This window comes from Trichomycterus rosablanca, chromosome 24, assembly GCF_030014385.1.
Source record: "Trichomycterus rosablanca isolate fTriRos1 chromosome 24, fTriRos1.hap1, whole genome shotgun sequence".
NCBI lineage: Eukaryota > Metazoa > Chordata > Actinopteri > Siluriformes > Trichomycteridae > Trichomycterus > Trichomycterus rosablanca.
Genome location: NC_086011.1, coordinates 6789404 through 6807926, shown reverse-complemented (window position 1 = coordinate 6807926; position 18523 = coordinate 6789404). Strand labels below are relative to the sequence as shown.

Here is an 18523-nt window from a genome sequence, read left to right as displayed (position 1 = left end):
AACCCAAAAAAACAAAGCAGGATAAAAGGATGAATAAACACAAGCCGAAACTGGGCACTGTGCAAAGGCAAAAAAAAAAAAACAACACAAAAGATGCAAGGGGGCAAAGCTGGCATATTACCAATGTGCCAGGGCTGCTGGATTTGAGTCAAGCTGGTTTCCATGGCAATCTCTGGAGCGGAGAGCTTTGTCTTGAGAATTGTGCTATTCTTTCCTTCATGTCTTTTCCTTTACATTAATTCCTCCCACTAACCCTGTGGCTTCATCTCTGCCTTTTGGGGTCTTAAGATAGCTACTTATTTACAGTCTGTCCTCAGAGAGGTGGTGAACAGAAACCAATTCAACAAAACCTCGATACAGAGAGGAGGAAAAAGTTATTCCTTTGTCTGCTTTTGTATAACTTCTGTACTAGAAAACCTCAACAACAATACATTTACAGTGACAGCTTCTAGGAGCAACAACAGCTCGACCATGAAGCTGCAGGCCAAACTACCTTAATTTACACTAAAATAACATTAAAACCACCTCCTTGTTTCTACACTCACTGTCAATTTTATCAGCTCCACTTATCATATAGAAGCACTTTGTTGTTCTACAATTACTGACTGTACTTCATCTATTTCTTTACATACAGTTTTAGCCTGCTTTCACCCTGTTCTTCAATGGTCAGGACCCCTACAGGACCACCACAGAGCAGGTATTATTTAGGTGGTGGATCATTCTCAGCACTGCAGTGACACTGACATGGTGGTAGTGTGTTAGTGTGTGTTGTGCTGGTATGAGTGGATCAGACACAGCAGCGCTGCTGGAGTTTTTAAATACCGTGTCCACTCACTGTCGACTCTGTTAGACACTCCTACCTAGTTGGTCCACCCTGTAGATGTAAAGTCAGAGACGATCGCTCATCTATTGCTGCTGTTTGAGTCGGTCATCTTCTAGACCATCATCAGTGGTCATAGGACGCTGCCCACGGGGCGCTGTTGGCTGGATGTTTTTAGTTGGTGGACTATTCTTAGTCCGACAGTGACAGAGAATGACCCACCACCCAAATAATACCTGCTCTGTAGTGGTCCTGTGAAAGTCCTGACCATTGAAGAACAGGGTGAAAGGGGGCTAACAAAGTATGTAGAGAAACAGATGGACTACAGTCAGTAATTGTAGAACTACAAAGTGCTCCTATATGGTAAGTGGAGCTGATAAAATGGACAGTAAGTGTAGAAACAAGGAGGTGGTCATAATGTTATGGCTGATTGGTGTACATTTACATTTTCAGCTTTTAGCAGACGCTGTTCTCCGTAGTGACTTACAGTACTTTGACAGTACACAGTCTAAGCAATTGAGGGTTAAGGGCCTTGCTCAAGGGCCCAACAGTGGCAACCTGTAAGTAGTGGGGATTGAACCAGCAATCTTTCGATTACTAGTCCAGTACCTTAACGACTAGGCAACAATTGCTAAACTGCATGGTGTGTAACTGTCCATCTCCATCAGTGTTGCAGTACTGTCAATACTGTCTAGCAAGTTCCAAACTGTCTCCAGAAGCAACATCAGATGTTAATTAAGAACCTCATGACTAGGATAACATGTCTGAGTAAAGCCCAATCATTAACAGTGCAAAGAAAAGCCTAGCATGAATGGCACTTGGGTGCCTGGGGTTTTCAACCTGTGATGGGGGACAAGTACCTGTCCACCCCTAATAATAATAATATAAGAAAACTCAAGTGATCAAAATTAACCCCCACTTCGGGCTTCGGGCTCTCACCGCATTATTGTGATCAGGGTCACTGCAGATCCAAACACTGGGCTCAATTCAGGACAGGATGCCAACATATCACATCCACTTCTCCGCCTTCCCCCACACTTAGATGCCCGGCAAGCTGATAGCACCTTGATTCAACCCTACATCTCATTAGTATCTGGCTAGTAATAGACCACTGCACCATCCGAGCACCACCAGAGCTTGAAATGACTTTTGTAACCTTTGGTTTGGAGGTGATAAAGTATTTAAACTGTCCTTTTTTAATAGGGAACCTTGCTCTCATCAGCTGATAACCATTCTGAACGTGTCACCTTTTTGGAAGTCTGCCTTCAAGGGCTAATGATGGGCTAATGGGAAATAATAAATTATTTCTCGCCTTTAAATGACTTTATCAACGGCCCTCGTATTATTATGGTAATTCTTTCTTTTACCCCATTTTCTTCCAATTTCATGAATTCCTGTTCACTGTGTAGACAGCATGTATGTACAATAGCAAGGAGGAACTACTGAACGTATGCATTATGGCACCATATATGTTTTAATCTGATGCATATTTAAAACCAAAGGGCAGCTGAACGTACTCGAAGGAGAGCACTAATTACTCCGTGCTGTATTTATAATATAAAGAGCCGTGTCAGCTATCTACCCATTAAATTCCAATAAACCCCATATCAGAAAAAGTTGGGACAGCATGGAAAATGCAAATAAAATAAACTTAATTTCATTTAATAATAAACATCCATTTCTGCATTTCAGGCCTGCAACACATTCCAAAATAAGTTGGGACAGTAAAGCATTTACCACTTTGTAATGTTGCCATTCCTTTTTACCACACTAAACACCGAGGATACCAAGTAATTTAGTGTTTCAGATTTTATTGTGTCCCATTCTTCCTGCAAACACGTCTTAAGATGTATAACAGTACGAAGTCGTCATTGTCGCGTTTTTCATTTCAAAATCCTCCACACATTCTCTAGTGGGGACAGGTCCGGACTGCAGGCAGGCCAGTCCAGTACCCGTAGCCTCTTCTTCCTCAGCCATGCCTTTGTAATGTGTGCAGCACATGGTTATGCATTGTCTTGTTGAAAAATGCTGGACGTCCCTGGAAAAGACGACGTCTTGAAGGCAGCACATGTTGCTCTAAGATCTCAATGTACTTTTCTGCATTAATGCTGCATCACAGAAGTGTAAATGACCTTTGCCAAGGGCACTGACACAGCCCCATACCATGACAGACCCTGGCTTTTGGACTTGTTGCTGATAACAGTCTGGATGCTCCTTTTTGGGCGTCCATTTTTTTCCAAAAAAGACCTGGAATGCTGATTCATCTGACCACAATACATGTTTCCACTGTGTGATGGTCCATCCCATATGCCTCCAGGCCCAGAGAAGTCGACACAGCTTCTGGACCAATATACTCTGTGTGTGTATATATATATATATTTATATATAAATGAGACAAATGTACCTGAAATATCTATTAACTGCTAGTGTTGGGGTATTTAGTGGTGACCAGTGGTAGCTCAACAGTTAAGATACTGGACAAGAGATCAGAAGTTTGCAGGTTTAAGCCCTACTGTTACCAAGCTGCCACTGTTGGATCGGATTGGGAGTAAATTGGTTTCTTTCTCTCTTTGAATTATCCCAGTTTGGATATACTTAGTCTCCCTGTAACCTCCAGTACTGGCCAATGAGAGCCACAGACAAGATTTAAGCAAATAAAACAATATTTTATTACTATTTTATTTATGCATTGTCTCACATTGTTCTTCAATTTAAGCACAGCTAATTAGTCTTTCACTGCTAAGGACCTTGATCACATCTGAGGAGGGTATATTTGCCTGACACACGCCCTCCAACGAGTGTGCAGTCCACTGACCCCATCTTATTTGCCCATACTTTGATAGATTTGAGCGTGAGGCCAGTCTTGCACACGTAGAGTCACGCACTGATCTCCACGTTCCTCCACTTCCTAACCACCTTACACAGCATCAACGACCCCACCCAATTTTTAGCCTGGTCTTTTCCCACCCAGCAGACTAGTGGCCAATTTTGTCTGCTGCAAGCACTGCCAATTGCTCCTGCTAGAGGGCGCCCAGTCCAGATTCTACCTGGACGCGCCACAATCTTTTCATTTGTGCCATCGGTGAGCACGGCACTAAATATTCCGTTTTTGCACTTCCAATATGTCCAAATGTATCATAAATGCACAGAGTTCGATACACAGGTGAGGAAAGTTCAGTAGAAAGTAAGTGATTCATTCAGCATGAGAAAAACAGCCGGTGGGTGAGGTTTTTCTTTGCCTGAAGCACTCTGCAGCAGTTGGACCATAGGTCAAGAATCAGAGATGTCTGGGAAGCTTTGATCTCTTGAAGATTCTGTCTATTATTTATTTACACTATATGGACAAAAGTATTGGGACACCTCTTTTAATTTTTACATTTGTGTGATTTAGCCACAATGAAGTTTTATAAAGAAAAGTACTGGATATGCTTCCAAATTATATGCTGCAACAGTTTAGGGAAGGCCATTACTTGTTCCGACATCACTGTATTCCTGGGCACAAAGCAAGCTCTATAAAGATCCCTGATCTCAGCCCCACTAAACCGCCCAGCTGTCTATACAAAAGATCACAGAGGTTTAATACCTAAATTGGGATGTCCAACAAGCTCATTGTCAGGTGTCCAAATACTTTTGGCTATATAGTTATTTATTACTTATTTTTTTGAGTTTTTCTTGTTATATTTGGACTGTTAAATGCTATATTTCTAGTTCCTGGTTGTATAAGTCCAAGCATTTTTACAACTGGCTCCCAGTAGCCTATAGATCACAGTGGTTTGTTTATTTATTTACTTTTGCTTGTATTAATTAATTTATGTATTTATTATTTTTTTATAATAATAGGAAATTGGCAAAAGAAAATCTGGTTTATTTATTTTTATTTATTTATTTATTTACTTTAATTATTATTATTATTATTATTATTATTTATTATTTTTAAATTTTATGTATTTATTTTTGTTTGTATTTTTTGTTCATGTTTTTATTTATTTATTTATTTATTATTATTATTTATTTTTACCAATAATAAGAAATTGGCAAAAAAATCTGGTTTATTTATTTTTTTAATTTATTTATTTACTTATTTATTATTATTATTATTATTATTATTATTTAGTCTTATTTTTACATTTTTATTTATTTATTTATTTGTTTGTTTATTTATATATATATTTATTTATTTATAAAAAAAAAATTATTACCAGTATTGCCTGGTGTAACTGCCTTGAGCACCCTAAGGCTCTTGAAGTCATGAATTATTGAGCCAAGCTATTGAGTTGAAACTTGGAGATTTGAAACCATAGATGCAGAATTTGGCATAACACCAGATATGCATTGTTAGGTCAACATGAGTCTTTGCAATTCCTTTGTACAATTTTTTGTAGTTTTAATTTATTTATTTCCTAACCAGACAAACAATACTGTCATGCAAAACCACTGCGTGTGCTATATGTTATGAGTAACATTTGGATTCAGTAATTTTTTGGACACTTAACAATGAGCTTGTCTAATGGGCATTCATATAGAGATGCCCATCTGCATTAATAAGAGCGGTCAGTACTCACCGGAGTTGTTCAGTGAAGAGCGTGTGGAGAGGTTGATCTCTTGTAGGTGCTCCAGTGTCTCTGTGTGAAACAAGCGTATGCAGGAACCCTTAGAGAAAGCCATCCACACCCCTCCACCTGCTCGTACCATGTGGGAAACATGTACCGTTGGGTCCTGGTGCACCTCAAACATCTGAAGGGGTGAAAAGAAGAGAGGTGACAACTGAAAACTGTTGAAGGGCGAAGTCACTATTTTCACAAGTCACTTTTATCATCTTATTAACAACGATGTGTTTATCAGAATTATTTTACTAACCTGTTATTTGTAATTAGGTTAATAAAGTAGGAACATGCTGTGAGAATGTCCTCCTGCTTTCTCAAATTTATCTGAGGATGTATGGAAGTGCTAAAGAATGACATATCACTTCTTCTAAACTCAGTCACATGTGCTTTGTTGTGGATTAATTCACTTTAAGTGGGAGTGTTTCTCAGTTTCACTCTCACAGACGTGATGGCTCCTCAGCTTTTACTGGAACAATGATGCCAGTCTTGATCTGGTTTGGTGTTTTGCTGGCATGGGAAGCCAGCATACTTTATTTTATCAAGGAACTCAGTTGGCGCCACGTTACAGAACTATGAGTGTGGACTGCACCAGTTAATCCAGTTAATGGTGTGGTGGTGGGTGGTGGTACTGCTCATACTTTGCCATCCACAGCTCATTTTTGAGTTACCTACTCTTCCTGGGTTGTCACAGAAGGCCGGAATAGCCTGTCATGTTGTGCCAACCAGTTCTCAGTACTTTGCTATCCCTGTTCTATCCACTGTCTCTGTTGCGAACTGGTTATTTTGGCCACCTTGTGTCTTTCCCCCCCTTTGTTAGTGGCTTTTTAGCTACAGTATTGTTCTACCATGGTCATGCATCCTGCAATTGGGTTCAATTTCAATTCTTGCAGGTGTGGGGATTTACCTTCAGCTTCAGTAGCTAGGTGCGACCAAGAATTTGACACATTTTTGAAGAATTTTTGAAGACTGGGGCGAAGAACTGGGGCGAAAACACACAACTCATTGGATATTTTTATTTCTGCTGAAATATAGGTCTACATAATGCTGTCTCATTAATGCTATGCATATTAGTCACCAGTCAAACAAGGCACCACTCAAATGTAAAAGCAAATGGGTTAAAATGGGTCAGAATGAACCCGAGACTAATAAGAATAAACAGACAGACATAACTGGGACACAGTGTGATTTATACGCAAAAGTGAATAGAAAAATGCTAATAAAATCACCTTCTCCCACATCATTTGATCATTAAAAGACTGGACACAAACAGCACCATCTATAAAACATGTATCACGTCTCCAGACGCACAAATCCAGCTGTTTACTCTCCTGCACCCGAGAGTGATGATTTGTTTATACATATGAAGTTCCACAGATAGACGTTCAGCTACTGGAGTCCACATCAAACGTGACATGGAGTAGACGAAGCCCTGTTTTCATCATCTGCGAAGTCTGCCCGGAGTTTAGTAGCAGTGCACTGCATTATTGCTGAAAGCTGCATGTGGCCGGTCTCAGATGTGCCACAGGTCATTTTCACCTTATTGAAGGCTGGTCGGTATCTCTGCAAGACTGCTCTGCAGGATTTCTAATGATCCGCCAGCCATTCTGGCAACAATTTAACTCTCTTTTTTTCACTTTCTGCCAGTGTAAACAGAGCTGAAATAGTTTAAAGGGTACAAAGTTATTTGGATGAGGTATGGCTATAGATGCAGTATAACTACAGTATAACAGCTTCCACTCCTCTGGATTATAGAGTGGATCAGTGAACATTAGAGCCCATTCAGTAAACAGAGCATTAGTGAGATCTCAAAGTCAAGTGTCGTCAAATCTGATCCAAATCCTGACAATCATTTGAATATCGGTTCTACAGAGGAAGCCTGAAGACCCCGTTCTTCCCCTCCCAGCAGTGATGTCCAAGAGAGGACGTGCTGGCTCAATCTCTGGAGCCAAGTTTCAATTCTCGCTCATTCTCCCAGAGTGAGCAGTCATCAACTGTGGCAACAACACAGGTGCCATGAACCTGTACATCATCTCCGTCATGGGCATCAAGGGCAGTATTGCCAACTCCTCAGTAGGGAAAGTAGCTATTGGCTGTCCTAAAAGTCGCTAATCTCCTAATTTGCATAAGCACTCAGCGCGAGCCGTGATGTCATCTGTGGGCGTGTCACAGTGTAGACGTTTCACGTCGATGAACTAAAGAAAACAACAACTGCGACAAACACGTCTACGTCTTATCACCAATGGCTGATCGATGCTTTTTGCATAAAAACGAACATCTGTAACAACAGCACAAATGCTCGCACATAATCTACACGCTCCACCATCACGTTACTACTTTTTAGTCTTTACTTTGTAACGGCCACCGATGATGATGCAGGCTTGGTTCCCAAAAACTGGTGGAAACGCGGGTTGTGAGAATGACCGCCTGTGAATGCTTTGGGACGGGGAGGGGCTCACGGCAGCACCCGCTGCTCGTTGAGGACAGTAACTGCAAAACGATATGTGCTTTCACGTCCGAGTCTCCAAAAGTCTCCAATAACACTAGAAAAAGTCGCTAGATTTGTCGCTAGACGCTTTTTTAAACAAAAAAAAGTCACTAAAGGGGTCTGAAAACTCGCTAAATGCTATGTCGGCAACACTGATCAAGGGCCTTCTGAACAGCCGGTGGGGGCTACATGGTCATGGACACAGTCACGCATGCACAAACCTTTTAATCAGTTCCCCCTCCCCATAGTCTCACTGGTTAAGACTTCATTTCTGGTTTAGATTATTCTTAGCTGAGTTTTGACCTACCTCAGATTTGGGTGGGTGGCTGCTGACATCACAAGCAGTGGCGGCTCCTGCCAAATCTCTCAGGGGGGCAATTGTTGGGATGATGGCCAAGGTGACCCGTTCAATGGGTGAATTAAAGCTTAAATAATTAACATCTTAAGTCATCTGTCAGTTTGCCCTCACAAATAACTTTGAACATAGAGAGAGACCAGCTTTACAATTAATCATAAAATGAAGTAAAGCCTTCACACTAACAATTTAATTCAGTCTTCATCAGATAGCATTTTATTTTAGGTGCAGAAGATCCAGAATAAAGATTGGCATCGGGGCTGATGTGCAATGAATAAAGAAGTACAAATAGACAATTGGGTTTAGTGCAATCACAATTCACAATTTAAAATCATAATTTATCCTGATTAAACGATGGAGTTGCTCCAAACTGAGGTGATGGCAGTCATGGTGACGAGATCGCGACACCAGGTTACGTGTGACGCAAGCACGTAAGTGCGAGCCCTCCCAGAACCCATTCAGAATGTATTGCAGCGCCTGCAGTTCGAAAAATAGAGCCTTAATATGAGAGTCTATGAGAGCAATCCGGGGTGATTTTCAGTCAGACTGAAGTCGCCCCAAAAGGGGCGGTACTGTACGGAACACAACTCGACGCTGATTGGACTACGATATACCGAGGCAAGACAGACCAGAACAGTCACAGCTGTGATAGATCACAAGACATCAGAAACAAACAAATAGAATACTATAAAAGTGCTAAAAAAAAATAGGCAGAGGTTCCAACAGGTTCACTTAAAAATTAACACCTAATAAAAATCATTTCTGCACCCCCATACCCTCAATAAAATGTAAAGAAAATTCTACCTGTACATTTTACAGGTCTACAGGGAGAACAACCTTCTCAAACAGGAGCCTCGTCTGATAAGGATGAGCAGCCATTTTTGAAGTGGTTTACAAATGAGCTAAAAGGCAACTGTAGTGCTCCTTATCGGGATTTTGCACTCAGGCCCCTGAGGTCTCTTACCAAGAACCTCCCACTGCGGGTTCTCCGGAGCGAGGCTAAGAAAGATTAGTCAGTGGGGGCAAGGAACAAGACTTTTTACTTCAGACACCATCGGTCGGGGATTAGAACCTGTTTGTGTGCCCTTGCCGGAGGCGGCTCATTTCTTTTGTTTGAGTTGAGAAGGGAGTGGGGAGGCTGCCTGCATTTCATGGTTTCTCTTTTAATTGAATTGCCCTCGCAGTGGGTGCATTCTCATTTTCTCTCCTGTACTGTCTCTGTGCTTTACTTGCTGCATGAAAAACTGAGTAGCAAGATTCATAACTAATGAGAACAGTGCTAAATAGGCATAAACATATATCCATATTTACATTAGAATAGCTACCGTGGCTTGACATGTAACTGAGATGCAGAGGTCAATGGCTGTGGCTGGAACCAACGTCTATTATTCAACCATATCTGTGGTGCCAAACCAAAATCAGCTTGATATCAGGTCACGAGACTGAAGCCATGTGCTAGCTGGTACCTGCATGACTATCAAATGAAGGGAATCTCTGATGTAAAATATGGTGGCGGATGCTTTAAAGCAGCAAGGACAGGCAATCTGCTCAGAACTGATATGAAGAATGTATAAAGAATGTTCCAGAATTAGTAATTATTAAATAAAACGTTCAGTAGGACACTAGCTCCCAGTACAATTACTGACTGTAGTCCATCTGTTTCTCTGCATGCTTTGTTAGCCCCTTTTCATGCTGTTCTTCAATGGTCAGGACTCTCCCAGGACCACCACAGAGCAGGTATTATTTGTGGTGGTCGATCATTCTCAGCACTGCCGTGACACTGACATGGTGATGGTGTGTTAGTGTGTGTTGTGCTGGTATGAGTGGATCAGGCACAGCAGCGCTGCTGGAGTTTTTAAACACCTCACTGTCACTGCTGGACTGGGAATAGTCCACCAACCAAAAACATCCAGCCAACAGCGCCCCGTGGGCAGCGTCCTGTGACCACTGATGAAGGTCTAGAAGATGACCAACTCAAACAGCAGCAATAGATGAGCGATCGTCTCTGACTTTACATCTACAAGGTGGACCAACTAGGTAGGGGTCAGTGAGTGGACACGGTATTTAAAAACTCCAGCAGCGCTGCTGTGTCTGATCCACTCATACCAGCACAACACACACTAACACACCAGTGCCGAGAATGATCCACCACCTAAATAATACCTGCTCTGTAGTGGTCCTGTGGGGGTCCTGACCGTTGAAGAACAGGGGGAAAGCAGGTTCAAAGTATGCAAAGAAACAGATGGACTACAGTCAGTAATTGTAGAACTACAAAGTGCTCCTATATGGTAAGTGGAGCTAATAAAATGGACAGTGAGTGTAGAGTAACGGCTGATGTATGTGGCTGATCAGTGTATGTAGGCACTGTATGTTTGGGCAAGGTCAGCCAACATTTCTACAATCCTTCCCTCAAACTTCCTTCCTACATTTTTTGTTGGATTGTATGTGTGTGAGCTCAATAAATCTTCTACCCTTCCACAACCTGGTTAGTGGTCTTCCAATTCCCTCATTAGACCTCAAAAGAGATTTATAGCTCATCAGAGTAGAGAAAAGCAAAAAGTCCTCCAAAAATACCCTTCCTTAGAGGATCACCAATGGAAATCTTGAAGGATAGAAGAGATTTTATAGGCTTGTAGGGGTTACCCACAAGTTCCACAGAGCAGGACCTCTGGGTATGCCTACCCCTGTATTTAAGATGTCCCTACAGAGAGATTATGACTGGAACCAGTCTGTTTCATCAGTCAATATGGTTTATAAGTGACAGACAACAAACTCCCAGATGCTAGACTGTGACCACAACAGCAATAGATGGCCAGGCTATAGCCTTATCGATCTTCACACACAATCCAATTTGTCCATCACGCCCTGTCAAGCGCCCGTGAGTCATGACCCGAGCCGTTCTGTATACTATTTTCAGACCTGAATGAAAGCAGTTTTGATTGATGGGAGTTTTTCGAGTACAGAACTTACCCGAGTGGACAGGGTAGAGACGTTGATAACAGAGACACGGTTGCCACAGCTGGCCCATACAGAGTCCTCTAGGGCTAGTAAGGTCTGAACCGGCTGCTGACCCAGCTTGATTATTCGACAGTCGGGATTCCACAAGCCTCCTGAAATGATTGTGACATACAGACCATAGTATTAAATTAACAACAATGGTGAAATCAAGTCAGGTCAAATGTATTTGTATAGAGCTTTTTATGATAGACATTGTCTCAAAGGAACTTTACAGCATCCATGACCGACAGACCAAAAACGCTGTTGAGCAAGCCAAGAATAACAAGGGCAAGTAAAATCTCTCATAAATTACAGGAAGAAACCTTGAGAGGAACCAGACTCCTTCTTGACTATATGGTTCCGACATTCATACAGAATCATATATTCAAGATTCAAAGGTAGCTTTATTGGCATGACAAATAAAGACATTATTATTGCTGAAGCTTAATTATTAATTATTATTAATTAATTACTAATCAGCCATAACATTATGACCTTGTTTCTACACTCACTGTCTATTTTATCAGCTCCACTTACCATATAGAAGCACTTTGTAGTTCTACAACTACTGACTGTAGTCCATCTGTTTCTCTGCATGCTTTGTTACCCCCCTTTCATCGTTCTCAGCACTGCAGTGACACTGACATGGTGGTGGTGTGTTAGTGTGTTCTGTGCTGGTATGAGTGGATAAGAAACAGCAATGCTGATGGAGTTTTTAAACACCTCACTGTCACTGCTGTACTGAGAATAGTCCACCAACCAAAAATATCCAGCCAAGAGCTCCCCATAGGCAGCGTCCTGTGACCACTGATGAAGGTCTCGAAGATGATCAACTCAAGCAGCAGCAATAGATGAGCGATCGTCTCTGACTTTACATCTACAAGGTGGACCAACTAGGTAGGAGTGTCTAATAGAGTGGACAGTGAGTGGACACTATTTAAAAACTTCAGCACAACACACACTAACACACCACCACCATGTCAGTGTCACTGCAGTGCTGAGAATGATCCACCACCTAAATAATACCTGCTCTGTAGTGGTCCTGTGGGGGTCCTGAACATTAAAGAACAGAGTAAAAGGAGGTTAAAGCATGTAGAGAAACAGATGGACTACAGTCTGTAATTGTAGAACTACAAGGTGCTTTTACATGGTAAGTGGAGCTGATAAAATGGACAGTGAGTGTAGAAACAAGGAGGTGGTTTTAATGTTATGGCTGATCGGTATATACAGTATATATATAATTAATTTTTTAACATTTGGGCAGTGGTAGCTCAGCAGTCAGGCAGTCAGGGTTCTGGACTACTAATCATAATGTTGCCGGTTCAAGCCCCACTACCCCACCATCACTGCCACTGTTGGGCCCTTAAACAAGGCCCTTAACCCTCAACAACAGTAAAAATGGTAAGAGTGACAGTAATATTAATGTAGGTAGAAATAAGAATACAACTTTGTAGTGTGTGTGTGTGTGTTTGACATGGTCACCTACTGTCCCTCACCTGTTTATATATTATCACAGCTGACATTTGTAAACACCCCCCCCCCCCCCCCCCCCCCCCCCAAAAAAAAAAAAAAAGCTATCCACCTGTAGTCAATATCAGCTAGGCTAGCCATCTTGATTCCTATTGAAACAGCCTACAGTGTAAAATAATAATAATTATTAAAAAGATGAGCCGGACGAGAAAAAATAAATAGGACAACAGAAATAGTTCATAAATAAATACTGTTACAGAGTTCATTTAAATCCCAACTCTTCAATAGAACACATTTCCATTACAAGTGTGTTTTCTAACCCTTGACTTCAGCTGTAGGTAGTGCTTTAATTGATTGTTTAAAATACCAGTTAAGAGCCACTTTAAAATGTGCCATGGACTTTCACACTTTAAAAGGATGGAGTGTTCCATGATTAATGGCATGCAAAGTTAAACAAACTAGTCAACTTGCACTTAAAAAAATCCAATAGGACAGCCAAAAAAAATCTGCTGCACGCTGATTTCACTGTTGATGCTTAAGGCAGTTCACTTCAGCTAAATTGGTTCAATTAAGACCCGAGAATAAATTCTGGGCTTTCAGAGACAAATGAGCGAGCGGTCTCTGTGTTGTTTTTATCCTGGCAGTGATTTAAACACACATAAAAGGAGCGAACCTAATCCGCAATGACAAAGCCTGTGTGTTCGGTCCTTTAAAACAATCCTAGAATAATCAGAATAACCTTTTTTTAGATTGTTGGTTCATATTTATGGACAGACTGAGTGTAATTTGTCTGTATCTTAACAAGTAAAGAAGATGATCACTACTGAGTAAGTGTACAAGATGGCCAGAACAGAAAAAGAGCTACTGAAGCACATTAAGTCCTGCAAGTTACATCGTGATGAGCCTCCCACATGACATCATTAAAGATAGTGTTATGACAAAACTTAGGAAGTAGGACCAAGAATAAGCTGGACTAATGGCATCACAACATTAGGGTGGCCAGCAGTCCGGTTTTAGGTCGGACAGTCCGGCTTTTCAGCTGCCAGTCCTCCATCCACGCGAAGCTAGGACGGACACTTAAAAATCCTCCTTTTGGAGTGAACTGGTTTTATTTTTGATCAATATGATCTGTCATTGGCTCGGGTACACATCAAAACAAATGCTTCGTATTTCATTGGTTTAACAGCCTCATTTGACTGCTTATAGTGCTACCACTGGCCAATCGCAGAAGGTCCGCCCTCTAAATGCTAGTCTGTGATTGGGTGGTTGAATTTCGCCCGCTCGCTCTGGTCTGTATACACCTCTAACAGAGTCAGTTAGTCAGCTCTCATGCTCAGGAATGCTGTAAAAATGCCAAAAAGTAAACTTTTGGTGGCAGCGAGGAACAGACTTAAATATGAAAAGTAGACACAACATTTAGTGAGTAAAACAGTAATTTGTTATATAATTCTTGCTTAAATTGGTCAAAAGCTCTGTTATATGGGTTATGGTTTCATTCTGTGTGTTGCAGTATCATGTCCCCCTGTTCCTGGTATGATGTCCTCCTTTTTGGGGTGTAATGTCCTCCTTTTTGTGGCTATGAATGTGGCCACCCTACACAACATGGATTGCACTTTAACAACCTCCCCAAAAATATGTTTTTTAGTAATTCTGTAGTCAGTGGACAAACACTAGTTGGCTAGCTAGCTATACAGCTTCACTTTTGCAGTCCAATAAAACACTAATTAATAAACCTAATTAATAATTAATAAATAGCATATATACTGTATATATGTATATATACACTGCCTGGCCAAAAAAAAGGTCACACACTCTAATATTTCGTTGGACCGCCTTTAGCTTTGATTACGGCACGCATTCGCTGTGGCATCGTTTGGACCACTGCGCAAAGTCTTCTCCAGCACATCCCAAAGATTCTCAATGGGGTTCAGGTCTGGACTCTGTGGTGGCCAATCCATGTGTGAAAATGATGTCTCATGCTCCCTGAACCACTCTTTCACAATTTGATCATTCAAGATTTTTTTCCGACCACGTTCCTTCCTCGAAGATGATGTGTCCTTCCACTTTTTAATAATGCGTTGGACAGTTCTTAACCCGATTTTAGTAGTTTCAGCAATCTCCTTAGATGTTTTCTCTGCTTGATGCATGCCAATAATTTGACCCTTCTGAAACACAGGATGTGTCTTTCGACATGGTTGTTTAACAAATGAGAAGCTACTCACTGCATCAGTTAGGGTTAAATAACTTGTTGCCAGCTGAAACATAATCACCCATGCAGGATTATCCAAAGGGAGGCTTTTACTTATTTACTTCTTAGTTAAATCCAGCTATTGTTGAGAGGCGGTTCTTGATGCAGTGCCATCTGAAGGATCTTGCTCTAAAGATCTTGCTCTTTCTGGCTAGCATTAGGTTAACGACAGTATAACAGTTTGTGACACCGTGCCCCCCACAATGTCCCTCATTTTGTGAATTATTCTTTTATTTATTTATTAATATTATAACTCATTCATTTTGTAATGAGTCAGATCTCATTCTTTGAGTTCTAATCACAGGACGTTATTAGATGAAGTGTGTTGCTCTAGCACCCCTTCGCAATTTCCCCGCTCCTGGTCCTGCTAATGAAGCCTAATGAGAAAAGGAAGCATAGAGTCATTTAATTAACATTTTGAGTTGTTTATTTCTTTCTTCGAAGCAGGGACAGATCCATGAGGCCGCCTGACTTCCTCGGGTTAATTGCCTGGCATATTCCAAATGCCAGTCTTCCCGGCTTTTCAATCGTACGTGTATAAAAAATATATATATATTATGGCAAGCCAAACAGGAAATATATAGCAAGCACTGATATATATGGAAGGAAACTCGATATATTTGGAATGAAACTGATATACAGTGTATCACAAAAGTGAGTACACCCCTCACATTTCTGCAGATATTTAAGTATATCTTTTCATGGGACAACACTGACAAAATGACACTTTGACACAATGAAAAGTAGTCTGTGTGCAGCTTATATAACAGTGTAAATTTATTCTTGCCTCAAAATAACTCAATATACAGCCATTAATGTCTAAACCACTGGCAACAAAAGTGAGTACACCCCTTAGTGAAAGTTCCTGAAGTGTCAATATTTTGTGTGGCCACCATTATTTCCCAGAACTGCCTTAACTCTCCTGGGCATGGAGTTTACCAGAGCTTCACAGGTTGCCACTGGAATGCTTTTCCACTCCTCCATGACGACATCACGGAGCTGGCGGATATTCGAGACTTTGCGCTCCTCCACCTTCCGCTTGAGGATGCCCCAAAGATGTTCTATTGGGTTTAGGTCTGGAGACATGCTTGGCCAGTCCATCACCTTTACCCTCAGCCTCTTCAATAAAGCAGTGGTCGTCTTAGAGGTGTGTTTGGGGTCATTATCATGCTGGAACACTGCCCTGCGACCCAGTTTCCGGAGGGAGGGGATCATGCTCTGCTTCAGTATTTCACAGTACATATTGGAGTTCATGTGTCCCTCAATGAAATGTAACTCCCCAACACCTGCTGCACTCATGCAGCCCCAGACCATGGCATTCCCACCACCATGCTTGACTGTAGGCATGACACACTTATCTTTGTACTCCTCACCTGATTGCCGCCACACATGCTTGAGACCATCTGAACCAAATAAATTAATCTTGGTCTCATCAGACCATAGGACATGGTTCCAGTAATCCATGTCCTTTGTTGACATGTCTTCAGCAAACTGTTTGCGGGCTTTTTTGTGTAGAGACTTCAGAAGAGGCTTCCTTCTGGGGTGACAGCCATGCAGACCAATTTGATGTAGTGTGCGGCGTATGGTCTGAGCACTGACAGGCTGACCCCCCACCTTTTCAATCTCTGCAGCAACGCTGACAGCACTCCTGCGCCTATCTTTCAAAGACAGCAGTTGGATGTGACGCTGAGCACGTGCACTCAGCTTCTTTGGACGACCAACGCGAGGTCTGTTCTGAGTGGACCCTGCTCTTTTAAAACGCTGGATGATCTTGGCCACTGTGCTGCAGCTCAGTTTCAGGGTGTTGGCAATCTTCTTGTAGCCTTGGCCATCTTCATGTAGTGCAACAATTCGTCTTTTAAGATCCTCAGAGAGTTCTTTGCCATGAGGTGCCATGTTGGAACTTTCAGTGACCAGTATGAGAGAGTGTGAGAGCTGTACTACTAAATTGAACACACCTGCTCCCTATGCACACCTGAGACCTAGTAACACTAACAAATCACATGACATTTTGGAGGGAAAATGACAAGCAGTGCTCAATTTGGACATTTAGGGGTGTAGTCTCTTAGGGGTGTACTCACTTTTGTTGCCGGTGGTTTAGACATTAATGGCTGTATATTGAGTTATTTTGAGGGAAGAATAAATTTACACTGTTATATAAGCTGCACACAGACTACTTTTCATTGTGTCAAAGTGTCATTTTGTCAGTGTTGTCCCATGAAAAGATATACTTAAATATCTGCAGAAATGTGAAGGGTGTACTCACTTTTGTGATACACTGTATATATGGAAGGAAACTTAATATATTTGGAAGGAAATTGATATATATGGAATGAAAACTGATATATATATAAAATTAAAACTGATATATATATCAGTATTCATTCCATATATATCAAGTTTCCTTCCATATATATATATATATATATATATATATATACAGTGTATCACAAAAGTGAGTACACCCCTCACATTTCTGCAGATATTTAAGTATATCTTTTCATGGGACAACACTGACAAAATGACACTTTGACACAATGAAAAGTAGTCTGTGTGCAGCTTATATAACAGTGTAAATTTATTCTTCCCTCAAAATAACTCAATATACAGCCATTAATGTCTAAACCACCGGCAACAAAAGTGAGTACACCCCTTAGTGAAAGTTCCTGAAGTGTCAATATTTTGTGTGGCCACCATTATTTCCCAGAACTGCCTTAACTCTCCTGGGCATGGAGTTTACCAGAGCTTCACAGGTTGCCACTGGAATGCTTTTCCACTCCTCCATGACGACATCACGGAGCTGGAGGATATTCGAGACTTTGCGCTCCTCCACCTTCCGCTTGAGGATGCCCCAGAGATGTTCTATTGGGTTTAGGTCTGGAGACATGCTTGGCCAGTCCATCACCTTTACCCTCAGCCTCTTCAATAAAGCAGTGGTCGTGTTAGAGGTGTGTTTGGGGTCATTATCATGCTGGAACACTGCCCTGCGACCCAGTTTCTGGAGGGAGGGGATCATGCTCTGCTTCAGTATTTCACAGTACATATTGGAGTTCATGTGTCCCTCAATGAAATGTAACTCCCCAACACCTGCTGCACTCATGCAGCCCCAGACCATGGCATTCCCACCACCATGCTTGACTGTAGGCATGACACACTTATCTTTGTACTCCTCACCTGATTGCCGCCACACATGCTTGAGACCATCTGAACCAAACAAATTAATCTTGGTCTCATCAGACCATAGGACATGGTTCCAGTAATCCATGTCCTTTGTTGACATGTCTTCAGCAAACTGTTTGCGGGCTTTCTTGTGTAGAGACTTCAGAAGAGGCTTCCTTCTGGGGTGACAGCCATGCAGACCAATTTGATGTAGTGTGCGGCGTATGGTCTGAGCACTGACAGGCTGACCCCCCACCTTTTCAATCTCTGCAGCAATGCTGACAGCACTCCTGCGCCTATCTTTCAAAGACAGCAGTTGGATGTGACGCTGAGCACGTGCATTTAGCTTCTTTGGACGACCAACGCGAGGTCTGTTCTGAGTGGA

At 41.7% G+C, this 18523-nt stretch overlaps 1 protein-coding gene across 1 annotated transcript in view; it reads right to left on the bottom strand.

Moving 5' to 3' along the window:
* Positions 1-18523, bottom strand: part of arhgef10la (Rho guanine nucleotide exchange factor (GEF) 10-like a) — a 170286-nt gene that overhangs the window by 10277 nt on the left and 141486 nt on the right. Inside the window, exons 24-25 of the mRNA XM_062986147.1 lie at positions 11235-11374; positions 5383-5554 (exon numbers count right to left, since the gene is read on the bottom strand). Of these exons, the coding sequence (XP_062842217.1) occupies positions 5383-5554; positions 11235-11374 (312 nt within the window). The remainder of the gene's footprint in view (positions 1-5382; positions 5555-11234; positions 11375-18523) is intronic.